Source organism: Rhinopithecus bieti, unplaced genomic scaffold (assembly GCF_001698545.2).
Source record: "Rhinopithecus bieti isolate Rb0 unplaced genomic scaffold, ASM169854v2 scaffold_51345, whole genome shotgun sequence".
Taxonomy (NCBI): Eukaryota; Metazoa; Chordata; class Mammalia; order Primates; family Cercopithecidae; genus Rhinopithecus; species Rhinopithecus bieti.
This window is the reverse complement of record NW_016820792.1, coordinates 1,274,791-1,297,223: the sequence shown is the minus strand read 5'-3', so window position 1 is coordinate 1,297,223 and position 22,433 is coordinate 1,274,791. Positions and strand designations below refer to the sequence as shown.

General features: G+C 46.5%; 1 protein-coding gene across 1 annotated transcript in view; it reads left to right on the top strand.

Moving 5' to 3' along the window:
• GOLM1 (golgi membrane protein 1) overlaps positions 1-22,192 on the top strand; it is a 48,777-nt gene extending 26,585 nt beyond the window's left edge. The window contains exons 6-11 of the mRNA XM_017859915.1: positions 2,695-2,797; positions 7,799-7,928; positions 12,015-12,174; positions 12,876-13,142; positions 15,080-15,193; positions 20,474-22,192. Coding sequence (XP_017715404.1) covers positions 2,695-2,797; positions 7,799-7,928; positions 12,015-12,174; positions 12,876-13,142; positions 15,080-15,193; positions 20,474-20,550 — 851 coding nt within the window. The 3' untranslated portion in view covers positions 20,551-22,192. The remainder of the gene's footprint in view (positions 1-2,694; positions 2,798-7,798; positions 7,929-12,014; positions 12,175-12,875; positions 13,143-15,079; positions 15,194-20,473) is intronic.
• Positions 22,193-22,433: the final 241 nt, after the last annotated feature.

The following is a 22,433-nucleotide window of genomic DNA, read 5'->3' as shown; positions in this document are numbered from 1 at the left end:
TTTATAGATTCATTGCCATCCCCATCAAGCTACCAATGACTTTCTTCACAGAATTGGAAAAAACTACTTTAAAGTTTATATGGAACCAAAAAGCCTGCATTGCCAAGTCAATCCTAAACCAAAAGAACAAAGCTGGAGGCATTAATGCTACCTGACTTCAAACTATACTACAAGGCAACAGTAACCAAAACAACATGGTTACTGGTACCAAAACAGAGGTATAGACCAATGGAACAGAATAGAGCCCTTGGAAATAATACCACATATCTACAGCCCTCTGATCTTTGACAAACGTGACAAAAACAGGAAATGGGGAAAGGATTCCCTATTTAATAAATGGTGCTGGAAAAACTGGCTAGCCATATGCAGAAAGCTGAAACTGGATCCCTTCCTTACATCTTATACAAAAATTAATTCAAGACGGATTAAAGACTTAAATGTTAGACCTAAAGCCATAAAAACCCTAGAAGAAAACCTAGGCAATTCCATTCAGGACATAGGCATGGGCAAGGACTTCATGACTAAAACACCAAAAGCAATGGCAACAAAAGCCAAAATAGGCAAATGGGATCTAATTAAACTAAAGAGCTTCTGCACAGCAAAAGAAACTACCATCAGAGTGAACAGGCAACCTGCAGAATGGGAGAAAATCTTTGCAATCTACCCAACTGACAAACGGCTAATATCTAGAACTTACAAAGAACTTAAACAAATTTAGAAGACAAAAATCAAACAATCCCATCAAAAAGTGGGCAAAGGATTTGAAGTGTCTACTTCTCAAAAGAAGACATTTATGCAGCCAACAGACACGTGAAAAAATGCTCATCATCACTGGTCATCGGAAAAATGCAAATCAAAACCACAATGAGATACCATCTCACACCAGTTACAATGGCGATCAGTACAAAGTCAGGAAACAACAGGTGCTGGAGAGGATGTGGAGAAATAGGAACACTTTTACACTGTTGGTGGACTCTAAACTAGTTCAACCATTGTGGAAGACTGTGGTGATTCCTCAAGGATCTAGAACTAGAAATACCGTTTGACCCAGCGATCCCAGTACTGGGTATATACCCAGAGGATTATAAATCATGCTACTGTAAAGACACATGCACACGTATGTTTATTGCAGCACCAGTCACAATAGCAAAGACTTGGAATCAACCCAAATTTCCATCAGTGATAGACTAGATTAAGAAAATGTGGCATATATGCACCATGGAATACTGTGCAACCATAAAAAAGAATGGGTTCATGTCCTTTGTAGGGACATGGATGAAGCTGGAAACCATCATTCTGAGCAAACTGTCACGAGGACGAACAACCAAATACTGCATGTTTTCACTCATAGGTGGGAATTGAACAACGAGAACACTTGGGCACAGGGTGGGGAACATCACACACTGGGGTCTGTCGTGGGGTAGGGGGAGGGGGAGAGGGATGGCATTAAGAGAAATATCTATTGTAAATGATGAGTTAATGGGTGCAGCACACCAACATGGCACATGTATGCATATGTAACCTGCACGTTGTGCCCATGTACCCTAGAATTTAAAGTATAATTTAAAAAGAATAATAATAATTGGGTGCATGCATATAGATGGCATCAGTATATGTTAGGACTTACCCTAGTTGGGTAAGTCCTAACAGAGTCTCACAGATCACCACTGCAGTCAGCATGGCACCTGCCCGCCACTCCAGGACCCCTCACCCATGCCGAAGTCACCAGTCCCCTCTCTCTCCGGGCCCAGCTCCCACCCAGCTGTTCTCTTTGCCACAGCTTTGTCTCTTGCCGGTGTCACGTGCAGGCTCTTGGGATGAGTCTGTGTTGTGTGTGTCATAATTCACAGAATCCTGTTTTATTTCACTTCATTTTCCACCTGAGACTGTTGTAGGTCTAGTGTTGTGAGGGCATACCTCGGGGATGCCTACATCTGTCCTGGCCTGTGTGTCCCGGCTGTGTCCGGGCCTGGCTGCTGCTGCTGCTGTCCACTCTGGTATCCCCCTGGTGGCTGCCCTCCCCTCTGCCCCAATTTCGGCCCTTTGCCCACCGGGGCTCCTTTGTGAGCCGAGTCATCAGGGCAGCAGGGGTGGCGCTGATTAATTTCCTTAAAGCTGCTGTTTCCCTGATGAGAGTGTTGGGTGATTAAATGGGCACAGGGCCTTGGAGAGTGGCTTGGCTGTGAATAAATGACTGGGGGGAGGATGCTGGTGGGTAGCCTGGTGGCCGAGGGCGGGGTGTCAGCAGGAGTGGCTGCTTATCTGACCAAACGTCAAAAGTCAGTGTTTTACAGTTGGAAGGATGAGTCGACTGGGGATGAGGGCAGGGTGGTATGTGTGACCTTTGGGGACACCTCGGGGCTTATGATGTCTACGAAAGAGACAGGCACATAGAAACTTCCGATAATATGTTAAAGGCTAGCGGCCAAAAAGGAGATTTAAGAGAGACATTTGGAAAAGGATCCAGACGCAGGTTCTTTCGGGTTGCTGCTCTTCCAGAGCTCTCTCCACAGCTGGGGTGTAGTGACTCTGAGGAGGGGCTGTGTTTTCAGCTTTTTGTCTGTCTCCTCCTTTGTCCTGCTCTGTCCTTGCCCGTTATGGTCTGATGTGTGAGTCTGCCTCTGTTATATTTTGAATGAATGCATGACATTATTGTGCCAGTAACCTGTGCAATTCCTTGTTCCCTTGGTGTAGACCAGTTAAAGACCCTGCAGAGGAATTACGGCAGGCTGCAGCAGGATGTCCTCCAGTTTCAGAAGAACCAGACCAACCTGGAGAGGAAGTTCTCCTACGACCTGTGAGTGCACCTCAGAGCGCGTGCCACAGTGCAGGGTGCATGCCACCGGAGGGCGGGGGGTTAAGCTGAGGGTGGCAGATGGAGACATAACCTCTGATAGAGCATGCACCTTCTGCTCCATACAGGACTCTGAGAAAGGCACGGGCCCGCGGGCCCCTCTCGGATTCATGTGCTACACAAACGCACAAGGAGGCCAGCTCTCAGCAGGAACCAAATTTCTCAGCACGCCTTAAAATGTAGCTTAAAACTCTGTCAGGCACAGGTGTACTGGTCAAGTCAACAACATAAAGCGTTAAAAATGTGTTTCACAGGTGCCCACGTGAGCTAAATCAGATTCGTTGACTAAAAGCCATTTTGGCAAAATATTGATATAGTAACAGTTTATTGCCTGGTGATCACGTTGTGGGCATTTTGTTTTTTTTTTTTTAGACTTTTCAGTGATTTTCCGAATTTTTGCATTAAGTACAGTGAGAATGGAATACTTTTATAATCAAAGCCAAGCAATGTTAAACTATTGAAAAGGGAGCTAAGCCCCGTGGGAAGATAGTAAAAACCAGTTTACAGGTCACAGGATAAGGTTGTGTTTATTTTTTCCACTTTTTTTCCTCATAAAAACAATACAGCTAATGTGTAGGAATTTTGGGATTCAGAGAGAACCAGCCACCCACAGCCCAACCCTCATGCCTGCCCTTTTCCCTTTGACTTAACTCTATCCAGTCCATGCCCAAGTTCACACGAATGTTTACTTAATTGCAGTCATGAAAAAAATTTAATCATTCTTTTACTTACTTGTATTATGTATATATGTATATGTGTGTGTGTGTGTGTGTATATATTCTTTTTTTTTTTGAGATGGAGTCTCGCTCTGTCCCCCAGGCTGGGTGGAGTGCAGTGGTGCGATCTCGGCTCACTGCAACCTCCACCTCCCAGGTTCAAGCAATTCTTCTGCCTCAGCCTGCTGAGTAGCTGGGATTACAGGTATCTGCCACAACACCCAGGGTTTCTACTAAAACCCTGTCATTGGTCAGGCTGGTCTCAAACTCCTGACCTCATGATCTGCCTGCCTCGACCTCCCAAAGTGCTGGGATTACAGGTGTGAGCCACTGCACCCGGCCACAAAAATTTTATTTTTAAAAGTAAAATTAGGTAGATATGCAATGATAAAAGGGATTTTAAGGATAAAATATCCATTGGCATACTTTTCTCCTAAATAACGACAACACATTAGCTATAGGCTCTTTTTTTTTTTTTTGGAGATGGAGTTTTGCTGCTCTGGTTGCCCAGGCTGGAGTGCAGTGGTGCGATCTCGCCTCACTGCAACCTCTGCCTCCTGGGTTCAAGTGATTCTCCTGCCTCAGTCTCCCGAGTAGCTAGGATTACAGGCATGCACCACCACACCTGGTTAATTTTTGTATTTTTAGTAGAGATGGGTTTCACCATGTTGGCCAGGCTGGTCTCAAACGCCTAACCTCAAGTGATCCATTCGCCTTGGCCTCTCAAAGTGCTAGGATTACAGGTGTGAGCTACTGCGCCCGGCCAGCCTCTTATTTTTTAATTTTTAAATTTAAAAAAGTATATTATTTGGATTATATTTAAAACATCCATATAGCTCCTGTCTTTTAAAAATTACTGTTTTGGATTATTTCCTTCTAAAAGGCTCATCTGTAGTTTAGCCTGTTGCTGGGTGTGAATTGTCAAATTGCATTCTGAAAGGATTTGAGCCGTCTGCATGGTCACCAGCAACCTGGGAGAATCAGTTGTCTCACCTTCATTGCGTTCTTGGGGATTTCCATGTTCCTCCAAAACATTGTCCACCTGCCATAATATCTTCCTACTAACTTTATAACCACGTACAACGGAAAACATGAAGCCCCAAGTATATGTCTCTGTAGAGGACATGAGCAGCCAGTCAATAGAAGGGAAATGTGATTGTCACTCATGTGTGGAACCTTGTTCAGCTATGCCAGTGGTTCTCATGTCGGGGCAGTCTTGTCCCAATAGGCCTTTGGCAATGTTTGGAGACATTTTTGTATGTCATGGCTTACAAGGAGGCTGCTGCTGGCTAGGCACACTGCTAAACATCCTATAATCCACAAGACAGCTTCCCACAGTCACGTTTTATCTGGCCTAAAACATACACAGTGCTAAGGTTGAGAAACCTTGAGTTAGGCTGATAATTAAAGAATTGCATTTAGACAGAAATGAAGTAGCTCAGTCTTATTATTCATCCTTAAAGACACCTTAATGCAAATATTTCCCTCATATAGACTGAAACACAAAAAGCCATAAATGGCCTCACTTGATAAATGTTGCCCCAGAAGGTTTTGACCTAGCTGGAAATCAGAGCCCAGTGACAGAGAAGGAATCTCTGCTCCCCATGTAGGAGAGCTTGGGCCCAGGCGATGGGTGGACACCTCTAAGCTGGGCTGGAGACACTTGTAGGATGTACTCCTTTTGCTCCTGGCAGGTTGATACCTAGATTGAAAGCTCTTTCTGGCTGTGTCTGTTTCACTACTTGTGCCCAAGGCCCTGTACCAGATATGCGATGCTTCCCAGGGATCATGTTCGTGGAGTGTTGGAAGCAAAAAAAGAGCTAGTTATTCTTAACTTTCTTTGGATTATAGGCCCTTTGAGAGAATCTGATAAAAAGTAGGAACACTTTGTCAGCAAACTTATAAATGGACACCTGCCTAAAGTGTGCAATTTGTGCGAATTCTTCGGGCCCTCCCTCAATTCTGCACGCCCTCCCTTAAAACATCCTGTCTGGTCTAATCCTTCTATAGAAGGCAGTGCCAAGAACACAAAAGCTGATGGAAAGGCCAGGTTTCTTGATGTACAAGGTAGTGTTCTTAGCATTCTTTCTGTTTGAATCAGCCAGCACACATCCCCCTTTTTATTCTCCTACACCTGTGGCAGGCATCACTAAGCAATCACTGCTCTCCACCTGAAAATAGCCGTGTGTTCTTTCTCCCTGAAGCACCTGGAGTCAGCACATGAGATGAACCACTCGCCATCTCATCTCCCTGCTATGAGGAGACAGTTTCCACTGTTGATACTGGAAAGTAAAGTAATACAGTGACGGTCGGTGCCCTCGGGGATGGAATCACCTGCCCTGATAGGTCCTCGTAGTGAACACATTCCATCAGTGGTACTCTGGCCATCAGTTGCCCCAGTTAGAATAATCACTGGTGGCCAAGTTCTGTATCTCTCTCCAATTTAGCTCCAGTTAGTGCTGGAATATTTGCCACTTACATGTAAGAAAAAGCCAACCTGAATCTTCAGGAAGAAACGCTGTCACAATCTGCATGACCTTTGCCTCAGAATTGAGGATGGAGGTAGTTCGGCTCCTGGCTCTCAAGCTGGAGCGTGGAAAGCTGCACTTCATCTGCAAGGCTGGGAGATAAAGGCTCTTTGTACTTGATTTTAGCAGGGCTGGGAGCAGGAGCGACCAGTACTTCCCTTTTGCAGGTTTAAAGGTCCAGGGATAGCAAATGACCTGCTCATTCAGTTATACAGTATACAGACAGCTTTTTGTTCGCGCTGTTTCGGCTCCTGTGCACTAGTCTACCACCTGTGGCTGGTATGTTTGTGAGCATTGTATTTAAATGAAATTTTCACCTGATCTCTCAGCTGTCCCAGGTTAGGAACTCTGCACTGCATTATTTCCGCAGCACCTGGTACTCTTCTCGGTGTGTGGTACACTGTGACCCCATGGTGCTTTGAACTGAAGGGTATATTCCAAGAGTCAGAGGTTGAATGTGGTACTCACATTTGGCTCTGAAATGCCTGCGACTCAGAAAAGGCGAGCTGTGTGGTGGAGAGAGCACAACAGGAAAGAGCTGGAGTCAGGCTTCAGTTTCTGCCCATCTCTGACCCTGGTCCATGCCAGACAACCATGTCAGCCCTTAGCATTCTTATTTGCAAAATGAGTGGGTAATTCTCTTAATTACTTCATAGCTCTGGCACTTGTCGAAATACTCTTAAAATAAATTCCAGGCAGAAAGCTGAAGCAGTGCAACAGCAATTCAGCGGAGTGTCCTCCAGTTCAAGTTTTCATACTACCCACTTAGCACAGACCCTGGGTTAAGGGGCTCCATCCCACACGCCTGCTCCCACTTCAGATGCCAGCCACAAGTCTGACATGTCCCCTAGCCACCCTCACTTCTGCCTGGCTGGCCACAGCTTTAGGATTACCCACTACCCCCTCAGGTTTGATAATTTGCCAGAATGACTGTCACGGAATTCAGGAAAGCTGTTTTGACTTTTATACAACAGCCCAGTGGTAGAGTCCTAAGGTGAGGGCTGGCTCCATGGGGGAGACAGGAGCGGCCACCCCGTGGAGTCAGCCATTCCCATCTAGTGCATTGTGATGTTCCCCAGCCTGAAAGCTCCCTAAGCCTTGTGGTCCGGAGTTTGAGTCTTTTATATAGCATGATTGATAAAACTGTCGGCCACGGGGTTGAACTCAGTCTCCAGTCCTTCTCTCCTCCCCGGAGGAGGTGGAGCTGAAAGTTCCAACTTTTCAGTCATGTGGCTGGTTTTTCTGGCAGTCAGCCTCTGTCCTGAAACTATCTGACGCCCATCCTTCCCCACTCCCAAGACCCCCTCATTAGTATAAACTCAAGTCTGGTCCAGAGGGGCTTCTTGTGACTAGCCAGATACCCCCTCAGGAACTTCCAAGGGTTTTAAGAGCTCTGTGGCAGTAGCCAGGGACGAAGACCAATACATATATGTATTTTTTTATTCTACAGATTGTATGTTAAAAAAATTTTTTCCTAATCAGTAAAGTTCGCTGTTTTAGAACAATGGGTGATTATTTTTAGTGTGTTTCTTTGGTCATTTAATCGTTGGACACACACGTTGCCATGTCTTAAGTGCCCTCTTCAGATGAAGCGCCTGAAGCCGGGAGAGGGTCTGTGTCTCTTATGGAAGTGGATGTCACCGCCCAGCAGAGACACAGCCACAGACATCAGGCCCTTCCTTTGCTTTCTCTCACCAAAGGAGCCAGTGCATCAATCAGATGAAGGAGGTGAAGGAACAGTGTGAGGAGCGAATAGAAGAGGTCACCAAAAAGGGGAACGAAGCTGTAGCTTCCAGAGACCTGAGTGAAAACAACGACCAGAGACAGCAGGTAACTGGGGAATTTTTGCCAAGAGTTTCTAGAAGGTACCCCTATCTTGAAGCATTTTGTTTCTTTTATGTGCCGCCTGGCTTTCTCTAGACTCTGCCCTCCCTTGTGGGCTTGGCTCCCTGAGATACAGCAAAGCAGAACCTGGTCCTGGGATGACTGGAACCTAACCAAGGGAGCTGGCCTCCAGTCCCACTTCCCAAGCTCAGGGCTTTACGGGAATTATCGTATTTAAAGCCCACAGCCAGCCTGGGAGAGAGTTGCTGTTTTCCTGATTTGAGGACCCCAGGCCCATGGGAGGGGTTAAGTTTTGTGGCCAGTGTCACACCACCTGGTCAGTGGTAGAGCCTATCAAGACCTCAGGTCTGGCCGACTTCATGTCTCGTGCTCTCATTCCGCCTCCTGTGCAGAGCACAGCCCACGAAGCTGCTGCTTGAAGCCTTCTGGGTGATCTTTGGTTGGTTTTTTAAAAAATATAGCAGCTTTATTAAGATATAATTTGCATTCCCTGTGATTCATAGAAAATTTACAATTCATGGGTTCTGGGTGTATTCACAAAATTATGCAGCCATCACCACAGTCAATTTCAGAGCATTTTTATTGGCACAAAAGAAACCCTATATCCCTTAGTTCTCTCTTCATTTACCTTCAGTCCCCACAGCCCTAGACAGCCAACTGCTAATTTACTTTGTGTCTCTTGATTTGCCTCATCTGGACAATTTCCTGTCAATAGAATCATATATGTGCGGCCTTTTGTGTCTTGACTTTTTTTTGAGAGGGCATCTCGCTCTGTTGCCCAGGCTGGAGTGCAGTGGCGTGATCTCGGCTCACTGCAACCTCCGCCTCCCAGGTTCAAGCGATTCTCCAGCCTCAGCCTCCCGAGTACCTGGGGTTACAAGCACCCACCACCAGGCCTGGCTAATGTTTGTATTTTTAGTAGAGATGGGGTTTCGTCATGTTGGCTAGGCTGGTCTCAAATGCCTGACCTCAAGTGATCCGCCCACCTTGGCCTCCTAAAGTGGTGAGATTACAGGCGTGAGCCACTGCGCCTGGCCTGTCTGGCTGCTATGACTGAGTATAAGTGCTTCAGGGCTCATCGGGGTTGCAGCATGCATCAGTACGGCATTCCCTTCAGTGGCTGATTAATCCATCCTGTGGATGGACCACATGTGGTTTATTCATCATCAGTTGATGGGCATTTGGAGTGTTTCCACGTTTTGGCTATTATGAATAATGTCGTATGAACATGAAGCTTTTGTATGGTCGTATGTTTTCATGTCTCTTGGATGTTACCTAGGAGTAGAGCTGCTGTGTTATATGATAATCTATATTTAACCTATTGAGAAACTCCCAGACTTCTTCCAAAGTGGCCATACCATTTTCCACTCCCACCAGTAGTTTATGAGGCCTCCAGTTTCTTCACATCCTTGCCAATTCTTGATACTACCTTTTTCATGATACCCTTTCTAGCAGGTGTGGAGTGGTAGCTTATTGTCGTTTGGGTTTGCATTTCCCTAATAACTATGATATCCCTAATGATACTGAGCATCTTTTCACATGCTTCACTGGCCATTTGTATATCTTCTTTGGAGAAATGTCTATTCAGTTCCTTTGCTCATTTTTTAATTGAGTTATTTTTGAGTTGTAAGAGTTTTTAGAATCTATTTTACTAAAGATATAGTGGATATATGATTTGCAAGTTTTTTTTTTTTTCAATTCTGTGGGGTTTTTCACTTTCTTGCTAGTGTTTGGTTGAAGCACAAAAGTTCTTAATTTTGACAAAATCCATTGTATTTGTTTTTTCTTTTGTTGTGTGTTCTTGGTGTTGTATCTAGGAACACTTTGACCCGAGATCTTGAAGATTTCCTGTTGCATTTTCTTCTCAGAGTTTTATCATTCTTATTTCTTACATCTAGGCCTATGATTCATTTTCAGTTAATTTAATTCTTGCATATGGTGTGAGGTAGAGCTCCCGCTTCATTCTTGTGTGTGTGTGGATATCAAGTTGTCTCAGTATCACTTGTTGAAAGAAAGACTGCTTTTCCCCCACTGAATTGTCTTGGCACCTTTGTCAAAAATCAGTGTGCTGTAAGTATGAGGGTTTTCAGTGAGCCTGAGTCCCTTGGCTGTGTATGCCCCCTATGCTGCTCAGTACCCACTCCCTACCCCAGTGGGACAGAGTGGCTAGAGTGGGCTGGAGTTGAGTAGCTTCCTTCTCCCATGTGGAAGTCTAGAGCTCACTGGAGTTGGGTGTTTCATTCCCCCAGGTCAGTTAGGCTCGGATAATATCCCAGCAGGGGCTCTGGGTAATACACTCCTCCTGAGGGCCAGCCTGGTTAAGGAGAACAGAGCTCTGTGGCCTGTTGCAGAGTGGTTCCTTTCCCCGCCACACTGCTGGAAGCATAAGCCAATTTTTCTCTGATATTTACTGAGAGCCTGGTTGAGCTCCTAGGGGTAAAACTCATAAGTATGGGAGCCCCTTACGACTGGGGCAGGTTTTTTGCTTTTTTTTCTTTCTTTCTTTTTGAGTTGGAGTTTCGCTCTTGTCACCCAGGCTGGAGTGCAGTGGCGCAATCTTGGCTCACTGCAACCTCTGCCTCCCGGGTTCAAGCGATTCTCCTGCCTCAGTCTCCTGAGTAGCTGGGACTACAGGCATGCACTGCCACACCTGACTAATTTTGTATTTTTAGTAGATCTTGGGTTTCTCCATGTTGGTCAGGCTGGTCTTGAACTCCCGACCTCAGGTGATCAGCCCGTCTCAGCCTCCCAAAGTACTGGAATTACAGGCATGAGCCACCACACCCAGCTGGGGCAGGTTTTTAACTCTCAGACTCATCCACACTGAGCCTTAAACAGTTCATACATGACTGGGCTCTCCTACCCCAACACTGGTTCCCTCGGTCTGCCCAAGCCTATCCTGGTGAGCCGGGACTCACTGTATTGGACTCTGTCTCCAGGCTTAAGGACAGTGATTTACACTCTGTCCTCACCTCTCCTGTGGATCCAAGAAGAGCTGATAACTTTTCAGTCTGTTTAGCTTTTTACTTGTTGTTAGGACTAAGTGGTGACTTCTAAGCTTCTCACGTGAAGCACTGAAAACTGGAAGTCTTACGTTCCTCCTACGCACTGCTGGAGCTGCTTCCCGTAAGTTTTGGTATGCTGTGTTTTTGTTTTGTGTCAAAGCATTTTCTTTTTTTTTGAGACAGAGTCTCGCTCTGTCGCCCAGGCTGCAGTGCAAGTGCCATGATCTCTGCTCACTACAACCTCCGCCTCCCGGGTTCAAGCGATGTTCCTGCCTCAGCCTCCCAAGTAGCTGGAATCACAGGCGCCCGCCATGACTCCCAGCTAATTTTTGTATTTTTAGTAGAGATGGGGTTTCACCATGTTAGCCAGGCTGGTCTCAAACTTCTGACCTCTGGTGATCCGCCTGCCTCAGCCTCCCAGAGTGCTGGGATTGCAGGCGTGAGCCAGTGCGCCTGGCTGTCCAAGCATTTTCTAATTTGCCTTGTGGTTTATTGTCGAACTCACTGGTGATTTAGGAGTGTGTGGTTTAATTTCCAAATATTTGCAAATGTCACAAGTTTCATTCTGTTTTGATTTATAATCCATTCCATTGCTATTAGATAATTCACTTTGTGTGATTTTAGTTATTTAAGTGTATGGAGGCTTGCTTTGTGGCCTGCCATTTGTTCATCCCGGAAAATATTCCATGTGTACCTGAGAAGCAGGTGCATTTCCCCTTGCTGGGCTGAGGGTTCTGGAGATGTTTGTTCTGTTAAGGAGCATTTGTGGTGTTCATGTCTTCTTTTTCGTTGATCTTCCGCCTGGGTATTTTATGATTCTATAAATGCTTCCTCTCAGCAGAATCTCTGCCCAGTTTTATTCCGTATTGACAGTACTTTCTGGGAGACCTTGACTCAACCTCTTGTCTTCTGATGTACGCCACATGACCAGGGCGTGACCAGAGTAGACTGTGGCGTTTCTCAGGGTCTTGGTCGGAAGGATATGGTGGTGGGATTGGTGGGATTCTTGTACGGCTTCTGCTCACAGAGCCCTGCCCTGGCTTTCTGTCCTGTGCTTCTGTTTCAGCTTCAAGCCCTCAATGAGCCTCAGCCCAGGCTGCAGGTAGCAGGCCTGCCACGTGCAGAGGCGCCACAAGGGAAAGGAAACGTGCCCGGTAACAGCAAGTTCCAGACTCCAGCCCCCAGTTCCGAAGTGGTTTTGGATTCGAAGAGACAAGTTGAGAAAGGTAAGCAGAGCCCAGCAGTTGCCCTGTTCCCTGCTCTCCAGAGCCCCGTCGAGGAAGCAGTCCCAGCGAGCTGCTGAGGCAGTCAGTGAACCCAGCAGCGGGGCAGCCAGGAGCGAGCAGGGGTGTGTCTCTCTGGGCACCTGGAATTGGGGCATTGGGGCTTCTTGTCTGTCTGACTGATGTCTCCTCCTTGTAAACGAAGTGCCTTGTCCTTGAGCAGCTGTGTAGAGAAAGGCCCAGGCTGCACCTTTATGCAGGACATGGGTGGGCTTGTGGGGGAGGAGGCTGAGCCGCAGACACTGAACCAGGAGGCTGCTGTCCATGAGCAAAGCCCCGGGCGGGCCTGCCTGCCCTGGCTCCCAAGTGCTTGTCTCTAGCAGACAAGACGATCGGGTCACTCCGCAGGACACCCTCTTCCCATTGTACCTTGTCAAGATAATTTAGTCCAGGTTTTTTTTTTTTTTTTTTTGTAAGCTACTTTTCCCTTCGTCACGGTTCTGATGAGCTGCAGGCACAGAGAGGCCTGCAGTCGGTGGCTGAGATCACAAAAGGAGCTGCTACCTGGTTGTTCTCCTGTGTGCAGCCCACCCCACCCCCATTCCTTGGGAAGGTTCTGGGAATTGAGTGGAATGAGGTTTTTCTTCTTTTTTTTTTTAAATCACATACTGGCGAGGTCACAGCTAACTGTGTTCTGTGCACAGAGGAAATCAATGAGATCCGGGTGGCGAGTGAGGAGGAGCCTCAGAGGGACAGGCTGGGGCTGCCACAGGAGCCAGGCCGGGAGCAGGTGGTGGAAGACAGACCTGTGGACGGAAGAGGCTTCGGGGGAGCCAGAGAACTGGGCCACACCCCACAGGTGCCAGCTGCCCTGTCAGTGAGCCAGGAAAATCTGGAGATGGAGGGCCCCGAGCGAGACCAGCTTGTCATCCCCGACGGACAGGAGGAGGAGCAGGACGCTGCCAGGGAAGGTGGGTGTGAAGCTTTGGGGGCCGCGGTGGACTCCCTTCCACCAGACACCCAGTCACCTCCATCTCCTTCCCAGCACCCACGGAGCACCCTGAATTTGACCAAACACAGTCCACAGTTTGCCAGTTCCTTTTCGTTTGAAGGTTTCTTACTCGTTTTCAAGAGGGAGTCAGGAAGGAAGAGCAGCATATGCTCCAGAACTCGAGGTTTTAGATGCAGTATCGGCAGGGAGTCAAGGGGACTTTGCAGGTGGACGGCCTGGAGATGGGTGTTTAGCATCAAGGGGACGCCTCGTCCTGGCCAGCAGGCCACATGGCCCATCTTTGTATCTCCACTGTCGTGCAGTGTCTGGTGCCATTTAGACAATCAGTGCCTAGTGAATGACTGAAGGAAGGAAGGAGTATTGGGTAGATGAAGGTTCATGCGTATGTGAACAATGAGGAGACTTGACATGGGAATCCTTCTTGGTTTGGTTGACTTTTTTCTTTTTAAAGAAATAAAGGGTAGGAATCAGAGATCAACCGACTATTCCGGGATGTATTTCAGTCCCTTCAGATGTGGAAAATGTCCTTCCCACCTGAGCCAGGAACACTTCTGGGGATATGACACCTGCGCTCTGGGGTGGACCAAGTCACAGAAGTTGGAGAGTACACTGATTGGCACAGGTTACCCTGATTCCATTTAAATCTAATTTTCACTTCATTGTCTTTCTGAAGAACGTGTCCTCCCAAGTTCCAGTTAAAGAAGTGCATTTTGTCAGCCTCCCCCTAAGTATCCCTGCTGGGTCCCTGTGTTCCGTGCCCACCCAGCAAGGAGACGCTCATGGTGTGTGAGGCAGGGAGATCCCACCGGCTGGCTCAGCCTGTGGCGCTCCAGCGTCAGACCCCTCAGCGGCTGGTCACGAAGTGTAACAAAAGGTGGGCCTGAGATGCCACAGTGCCTGTAGGATGCACCTGCTTCTAGATGCAGGTGTGGTGACCGCATTTGAAGAAACATGCAGGCCTGTGCAGTTTCCACCCAAGGCAGTGAGCCGGAGAAATAGACTAGAGCTGCTTTTCCAGGTGTGCACTTTTAAAAAAGATTTCGCATTTGGCCAGGCATGGTGGCTCATACCTGGAATCCCAGCACTTTGGGAGGCTGAGGTGGGCAGGTCACAAGGTCAGGAGATCGAGACCATCCTGGCCAACATGGTGAAACCCCATCTGTACTAAAACTAAAAAATTAGCCGGGCATGGCAGCACATGCCTGCAATCCCAGCCACTTGGGAGGCTGAGGCAGGAGAATCACTTGAACCCGGGAGGCAGAGCTTGCAGTGAGCCGAGATTGCGCCAGTGCGCTCCAGGCTGGGCAGCAGAGCCAGACTCCATCTCAAAAAAAAAAAAAAAAAAAAAAGATTTTGTTTACCGCCTGCATACACATTTAAAATATGTAAGTTAAACCCTTTGAGTAGGTCTCTTGAAAGCCTTTTGTCCTCATCTTCTCTGGCTGCTGCCCCTCCAGGGGTGAATAGAGTGATGGGTTCTCTCACGCTGTAAGTATGAGGGACGGTTTCTCCCGTGGCTCACGGCGGCGGCTCCATTTCCTCTCTCCATTCTAAGGAGATGCTGTCATTAACTACAGATACCCGTTCCTTCCTAAAACAGTGGCACCTTTCTTTTACCTTGAGATTTGAGTTGTTAGCTAGTTTCTCCGTGTTCAGCCTAGAATGCACCCTTTTATGTAGGGCCATGCTGTCTCTAGATTCAGAGTTCAAGTGGAGTACACATAATGCACGTGTTTGTCCTGGAAGCCAGCCCATGCGTCCCTACCATTTCCAGAGAGGCAGCCGACAGATCTGATTGTGAGCAAGTATGGCTAACCCCCAGCACCTGTGCTCTGATACTCCTGTGACATCAAGACAGAAACGATGTAGCTTATGTTTTATGTGCTAATTTTACAGGGAGAAACCAGCAGAAACTGAGAGGAGAAGATGACTACAACATGGATGAAAATGAGGCGGAATCTGAGACAGACAAGCAGGCAGCCCTGGCAGGGAATGACAGAAACATAGATGGTAAGAATGGGGCCAGGGGCGGTGGCGAGGTCACTTTCATTTCCCCTTTCTGGTCCTTCGCTGTGATTATCCAGTGATTCCAACATTAGATTGTAATGAGTGGGTCATTGCAAAGAGACCGTCTCTTTAGGAGCCTTTGAAACCAGGGGCAGTGGAGGGAGGTGAGGGTTGAGAAGCCTAAGTTGATGAAAACCATTCGGAAAGCCTGCATTGTTTCTAGAAACATATTCAGTGTGGCTCAAGTCTTTAAGTAGGATGATTTTTCAGTGACTTTCAGGGATTTGCAAACAAAATGGCTAGGTCACTACTTAATCAGTCTGCCTCCCAGATGACAAGCCCCAGGATGTGCATAGAGCTTCCAGGCAATTATGAGAGCTGCCCTTTGTATTGTTATTTTGAATTTTTGAAGAGTCCAGGCCAGTATCTTGTAGAATGTATCAAACTCTAGCCTTGTCTGTTTGCTTGTGATGGATTCAGGCTGATGAATTCTTGCTTCTCCCCAGGAGGCATAACAGCAGGTGGTCTTGCTGGTGGTTGTTAATCTCTTGGCTAACGTGCCCACGAGGTCTCAGAAGGGCATTTTCCTTTTGCTATTAATACATCATCTAGAAAAGGAGGCTTTGAACTTGTGTGGCTTTACCATCCATTGATGAACACTGCCCAAGTGGTGACATTTTACATGCTGCCATCCCAGCACATTTAGTACTTGACATTTTGTAAGGAACCCCTCTCCCTCCTCCCACACACTTGCTTATTTTGGTATCACTATGGACTCATAGTATTCTTTCTTAAAATACATTTTTCTGGGTCAGGTGTGGTGGCTCACGCCTGTAATCCCAGCACTTTGGGAGGCCAAGGCAGGCAGATCATGGGGTCAGGAGATCGAGACCATCCTGGCTAACACAGTGAAACCCCATCGCTACTAAAAATACAAAAAATTAGCTGAGCGTGGTGGTGCGTGCCTGTGGTCCCAGCTACTGGGGAGGCTGAGGCAGGAGAATCACTTGAACCCAGGAGGTGGAGGTTGCAGTGAGCCGAGATCGTGCCACTGCACTCCAGCCTGGGCAGTAAGAGTGAAACTCTGTCTCAACAACAAGAGAACCCAAGCCATGTGACTGGTTTCCCATAGCCTGGATACTGCTGATTGTAGAGTCACGGGGCAGTTGAGCGAGTTCTCCTGGCCTCTTTTTTGTAGAGTGGTAGCTAGACCCAGAGGCTTGATGAGACTCAGGTCCAGGCTCAAGCCTTCGGTAAGATAAGTGGTGGTATGTTCTTACATCGGGAGGCACATCATTTCTGGCTTCTTTTTTTTTTGAGTTGGAGTCTCGCTTCGTTGCCCAGGCTAAAGTGCAGTGGTGCAGTCTTGGCTAACTGCAACCTGGCGTCTTTCTTTTTGTGATACCAGTTGATGGTCAATGCCTGTATCAATTCATTTTTATGTCATTTGTTAACGGGAATGTTCTTAGAAATAGACACTTCGGCTGGGCGTAGTGGTACACGCCTGTAACCCAGCACTTTGGGAGGCCAAGGAGGGTGGATCACCTTGAGGTTAGGAGTTCGAGACCAACCTAACATGGTGAAACCCTGTCTCTACTAAATATAAGAAAATTAGCTGGGTGTGGTGGCGCATGCCTGTAATCCCAGCTACTTGGGAGGCTGAGGCAGGAGAATTGCTTGAACTTGGGAGGCAGAGGATGCAGTGAGCTGAGATTGTGCCATTGCACTCCAGCCTGGGCAACAAGAGTGAAACTCCGCCTCAAAAAGAAAAAAAAAAAAAGACATTTCAGTGGTATTGTTTGTATAAGGTAGATAGGATAAATGCTTGATTTTTTTCCTTTTTATTTAACAGTTTTCATGACTATGAATTATTTTCCCATCTTCCTCTGAGGGTGACTACTTTTAAAATATCATCATAAACTTCAGAATTCAGCAGAAATCCTCAGGGCAGCAGGAGTAGTTGTAACAACGACTTCCCTTCAGTTTTGGCCTTGCTGATCTTGCCAGTGCCTTCTTTTCTTTTCTTTTTCTCAGACCGAGTCTTGCTCTGTTGCCCAGGCTGGAGTGCAGTGGCATGATCTCGGCTCACTGCAGCCTCTGCCTCCTGGGTTCAAGCGATGCTCCTGCTTCAGCCTCCCGAGCAGCTGGGACTAGAGGCGCGTGCCACCATATTCAGCTACTTTTTGTATTTTTAGTAAAGACGGGGTTTCACCATATTGGCCAGAATGGTCTCGATCTCCTGACCTCGTGATCGCCTGCCTTGGCCTCCCAAAGTGCTGGGATTACAAGCGTGAGCCACCACGTCTGGCTAACAATGCCTTCTTTTATTACCATCTGGCCAATGCATTGTTCATTTAATGTTTTAATACTTACATTTTTTTACCTTTTCATTTTGAAATAATCTAGATTTTTTTAAAAAGCAAAAAATTTCTGTATACCCTTCACCCAGGTTCCCCAGTTGTTGACATCTTATATAACCATAGTAAAATTACCAAAATAAGGAAATTAATGTTGATACAATGCTATTATCTGTAGACTTCGTTCACATTTAGTGAGTGTCCAATTCATGTCCTGTTTCTGGTTCAGGATGATGCGCTGCATTTGTTGTCAGACCTCTGTAGTGGTCCTCACCGTGGGGCAGCTTCTGGCTTTATCATTTGTGGTGTGGGTCTGTTTTGCAGGATAGTGGCCCAGTTATTTGGTTGAAAGTCCCTCAATCTGTGCTTGTCTGATTCTTCATCAGTGTCCCCCTAAAAATTATCTTTTATATTTATCCAGGATGTCAGTCGTTTAAATTGGCAGAGTTTAGAATTTTTAGAATGCAAGTCCTAATTTGAATTTTCAGCTATCTTTATTTAGGCAATTTTTAAAAAAGGCAAATGGCGAAATACACTAGCAGCCAGACTTTGAAGCAAATACAAAGTCTCTTTCTGTTCTTTGTCATTGACTCCACTTGTGTGTTCTTGAGCATGTTTCACGGTCTGGTCACTTTCTTACCTCTATTCTAACAACTTTTTTTTTTTTTTTTTTGAGACGGAGTCTTGCTCTTTTTGCCCAGGCTGGAGTGCAGTGGCATGATCTTGGCTCACTGCAGCCTCCGCCTCCCGGGTTTAAATGATTTTCCTGCCTTGGCCTCCCGAGTAGCTGGGAGCTGGGATTACAGGCTCGTGCCCAGCTAATGTTGTATTTTAGTATTTTAGTAGAGACAGGGTTTCACCATGTTGGCCAGGCTGGTCTCGAACTCCTGACCTGAGGTGATCTGCCTGCCTCAGCCTCCCAAAGTGCTGGAATTGCAGGTATGAGCCACTGTGGCTGGCTCTGAAACCTTTTAAATTGGGCCTAGTGTCCTACTAAATGCTTGACTTTGTGGTGAAGCCTTTTTGGATCTCTCATTTCCTACACTCACATGGTCCTAAGGACTTGAGCTTGTGCGAGGTTTGAAACAAAGTAGGTAAGGTAAAGAAGATGAGTGCCTTGGTAGCTCTTTGAAGAAGTTGAAGAAATGTCAACATCAGCTTCAACATTAAGATTGTCATTGAAATAGTGAGACCTTACTTGCTCCAGGGAAATTGGAAGAAAAAAGCATTAGCTCCAACTTTATTAGAGCCTTTAACAGATACCATTAATTTAATAAGGCAGTTATTTAAATGAATAGTCATTAAACTACCATTTAATGTGCCATAGTTATAAATCAAGACCGTGGTTTTAGGTTTTATTTGTGATGTTCCTTTTTATGTTTTCTGTGTGTTAAAGGATAGAGTAAGACCAGATGGTAGAAACTACACAGACATCAGCTCTGTAAAGGGAGAGCTTTGGAGTCCCAAGAGCTGTCTGAAGCTGCGGACGGCTCTCAGGAGGCAGGGTGTGCCTTTAGAAGTGCAGTAGCAAGGGAGTCACACTGCACAGGAGCGTGGTGATTGTATTTAAAATGTCACGAGTGCACTTGATACTGTCCATTTCCTATGGCATATGGGGCATTATGTCAGTTACAAACAAGTATGGAATCCTTTAGGTGCTTCAGCTTTGTTTCATGGCACATTGTTGGCCATCTATTTGGACCCTTGAAAGGGCGTTCCAGCTGGGCGTGGTGGCTCACGCTTGTAATCCCAGCACTTTGGGAGGCCGAGGCGGGCGGATCACGAGGTCAGGGGATGGAGACCATCCTGGGTAACACGGTGAAAACCAGTCTCTACTGAAAATACGACGACAACAAATAATTAGCCGGGCGTGGTGGCGGGCGCCTGTAGTCCGAGCTACGCGGGAGGCTGAGGCAGGAGAATGGCGTGAACCCGGGAGGCGGAGCTTGCAGTGAGCCGAGATGGTACCACTGCACTCCAGCCTGGGTGACAGAGCGAGACTCTGTCTCAAAAAAGAAACAAAAGGGGAGGAGTTCCCTCATCCCTCTCACAGGGCATGCAGTGGGGGTGTGACTCGCTTCTTCAGTGTCCGCGGCTCAAACCCCTAGGGGGAGCATGCGGACGGGCAGGTCGTGGGGAGGATGGATTCGCACCCCACAGCAGCATCTAGGGTTGTGTGTTTACAGCTCCTGGAGCCCCAGTGGGTGTGTGTTGCAGTGCGCTCTTTCAGCTTAGCTCAAGTAGACCCTCTGTCTTACCGCAAGGAGAGGGCTTTCTGTATCCTGGGTTCTTGCCCTAGTGTACTGAAAAAATCAGATCATGTGGGCTTGGAGAATGAATGCAAGATTGAGTGGTAGCAGTAGCTCTCAGCAGATGGATGGGGAGCCAGAGGGGGATGGTGTGGGAAAGTGGTCTTCCCCTCCTCCCACTGTCTGTCCTTGGCCAGATTTCCCTTGGTGTCTGAATCATTCTGCCGTCAATGGCCTGCCAGCATCTTTTGGTGTGTTCTGCCAGTGTGTTCTTCTCGATGTCCAGTTGCCTGTGTGTGTGTGCCCGCTGGGGTCTCAGGGTTTGTATGGGCACAGAATGGGGGGGCATGGCAGGCCGGAGTGGTCTTGGAAAATGCAACGTTTGGGCATGAAGACAGGAGTGCTTGTTCTCATGTAGGTCCATGGACACAGGCCTGAGGGTGAAGCCCTTGCCAGACACCCTGCCCTTCTCTACCCAGCACTTCCCTGCCCTCCTCCCGTATCACCTTTGCCATCTTGTCCTTGACGAGGAATGCACCTCCCAATTACAGTGTTGTTGTGGGAGATACAGTCCTCTTTATGACAGTTTCTAGAAATTGATAAAATGGGACCTGCCTAGGGCTGGTATCTCAAATGTTTAATACTAGAATATTATGTGTATTTTTTTTCCTTTTTAGTTTTTAATGTTGAAGATCAGAAAAGAGACACCATAAATTTACTTGATCAGCATGAAAAGCGGAATCATACACTCTGAATTGAACTGGAATCACATTTCACATCAGGACTGAAGAGATGAGTATAAATGTTCATGAGGGACTGAATACTGAAAACTGTGAAATGTACTGAATAAAATGTACATCTAAAGATGATTGTCAAATTTTAGTATGTACTGTGTGTAGGAAAAAATTGAATGGTCTTTTAAAAGTTTTTTGGGGGTACTTTTGAAGTGTCTAGTAAGATGTCACAATTTTGATAATAGGTATTTCATGAGAAGTTCAACACCAAAAATGGAACATAGTTCTCCTTCAGGTGTTGGCGACAGTGGGGCTTCCTGATTCTGGACTATGACTTTGTGTAAATTAACAGCCACCTATAGGAAGAGTCCATCTGCTGTGAAGGAGACAAGAGAACTCTGGGTTCCCTCTGATGTCCTCCTTTCCACGTGCTGTGCCAAGCGCTGGTGCCAGCCTGTTATCTGTTCTCACTGACTGGCTGGCTTATGCTCTTGTGCAGTCACTTCTGATTCTGACAATCAATGGCCTAGAACACTGACTGTTAACACAAATGTCACTAGCAAACTAGCAACAGCTTTAAGTCTAAATACAAAGCTGTTTTGTGTGAGAATTTTTAAAAAGGCTACTTGTATAATAACCCTTGTCATTTTTAATGTGCAAAACGCTATTAAGTGGCTTACAATTTGAACATTTGTGGTCTGTATTTACTTTGCTTCCTGTGTGTGGGCAAAGCAACACCTTCCCTAAATATATATTACCAAGAAAAGCAAGGAGATGAGGCTTTTGACAAAACAGGCCAAAAGGGGGCTGACCTGGAGCAGAGCAGTGAGAGGCGAGGCATGAGAGGCGAGTTTGTTGTGGACAGATCTGTGCCTACTTTATTACTGGAGTAAAAGAAAACAAAGTTCACTGATGTTGAAGGATATATACAGTGTTAGAAATTGGGACTGTTTAGAAAAACAGGAATACAATGGTTTTTGTCATAGTGTACATTTAGCTTGTAGTAAATGACTCACAAAACTGATTTTAAAATCAAGTTACTTTTGAAAATTACTATTTAATCCTGATTCACAATAACAATGGCATTAAGAACCAACCTTGAGTTGGTTCTTAGTATTATTTATGGTAAATAGGCTCTTACCACTTGCAAATAACTGGCCACATCATTAATGACTGACTTCCCAGCAAGGCTCGCTAAGGGATGAGTGGGAGGATCCCCAGGATGTGAGATGCTGAGGCCCAAGATCTTTTGATCCAACCCTCTCAATTTCAGAGGGGCAAATGGGGCCTAGAAGTTACGGAGCATCTAGCTGGTGTGCTGGCACCCCTGGCCTCACAGACTTCCAGGTAGCTGGGACTACAGGCACACAGTCACTGAAGCAGGCCCTGTTTGCAATTCATGTTGCCACCTCCAACTTAAACATTCTTCATGTCTGATGTCCTTTTACCTAGTCGCTAAGGTTAAACTTTCCCACCCAGAAAAGGCAACTTAGATAAACTCGTAGAGTACTTTCATACTCTTAAGTCCTCTTCCAACCTCACTTTGAGTCCTTCTTGGGGTTGATAGAAATTTTCTCTTACTTTCTCAATAAAGTCTCTATTCATCTCATGTTTAATTTGTCTGCATACAACTGCTGAGAAATAAAATATTCTGTTCAACTTTTAAAACGTGTCACAGCTGTTTTTTTGCTTTTCCCCTTCATCCTCTATTAGATCCTTAAAAACTGTGGACTAAGGACGTCGGTTTGCCTTAAACCTTCTGTGGAATGAGATCAACTGTCAGTACATCTTCAATCCACAGGGCCCCAAAAGCTGTGTGCTTGGCATGTGTGCAGTCTGCACGCTTTCTCTAGGCTGCCCTGGGGATCACGACGGATTCAGCCAACAATGGAGAGGGCTGTGG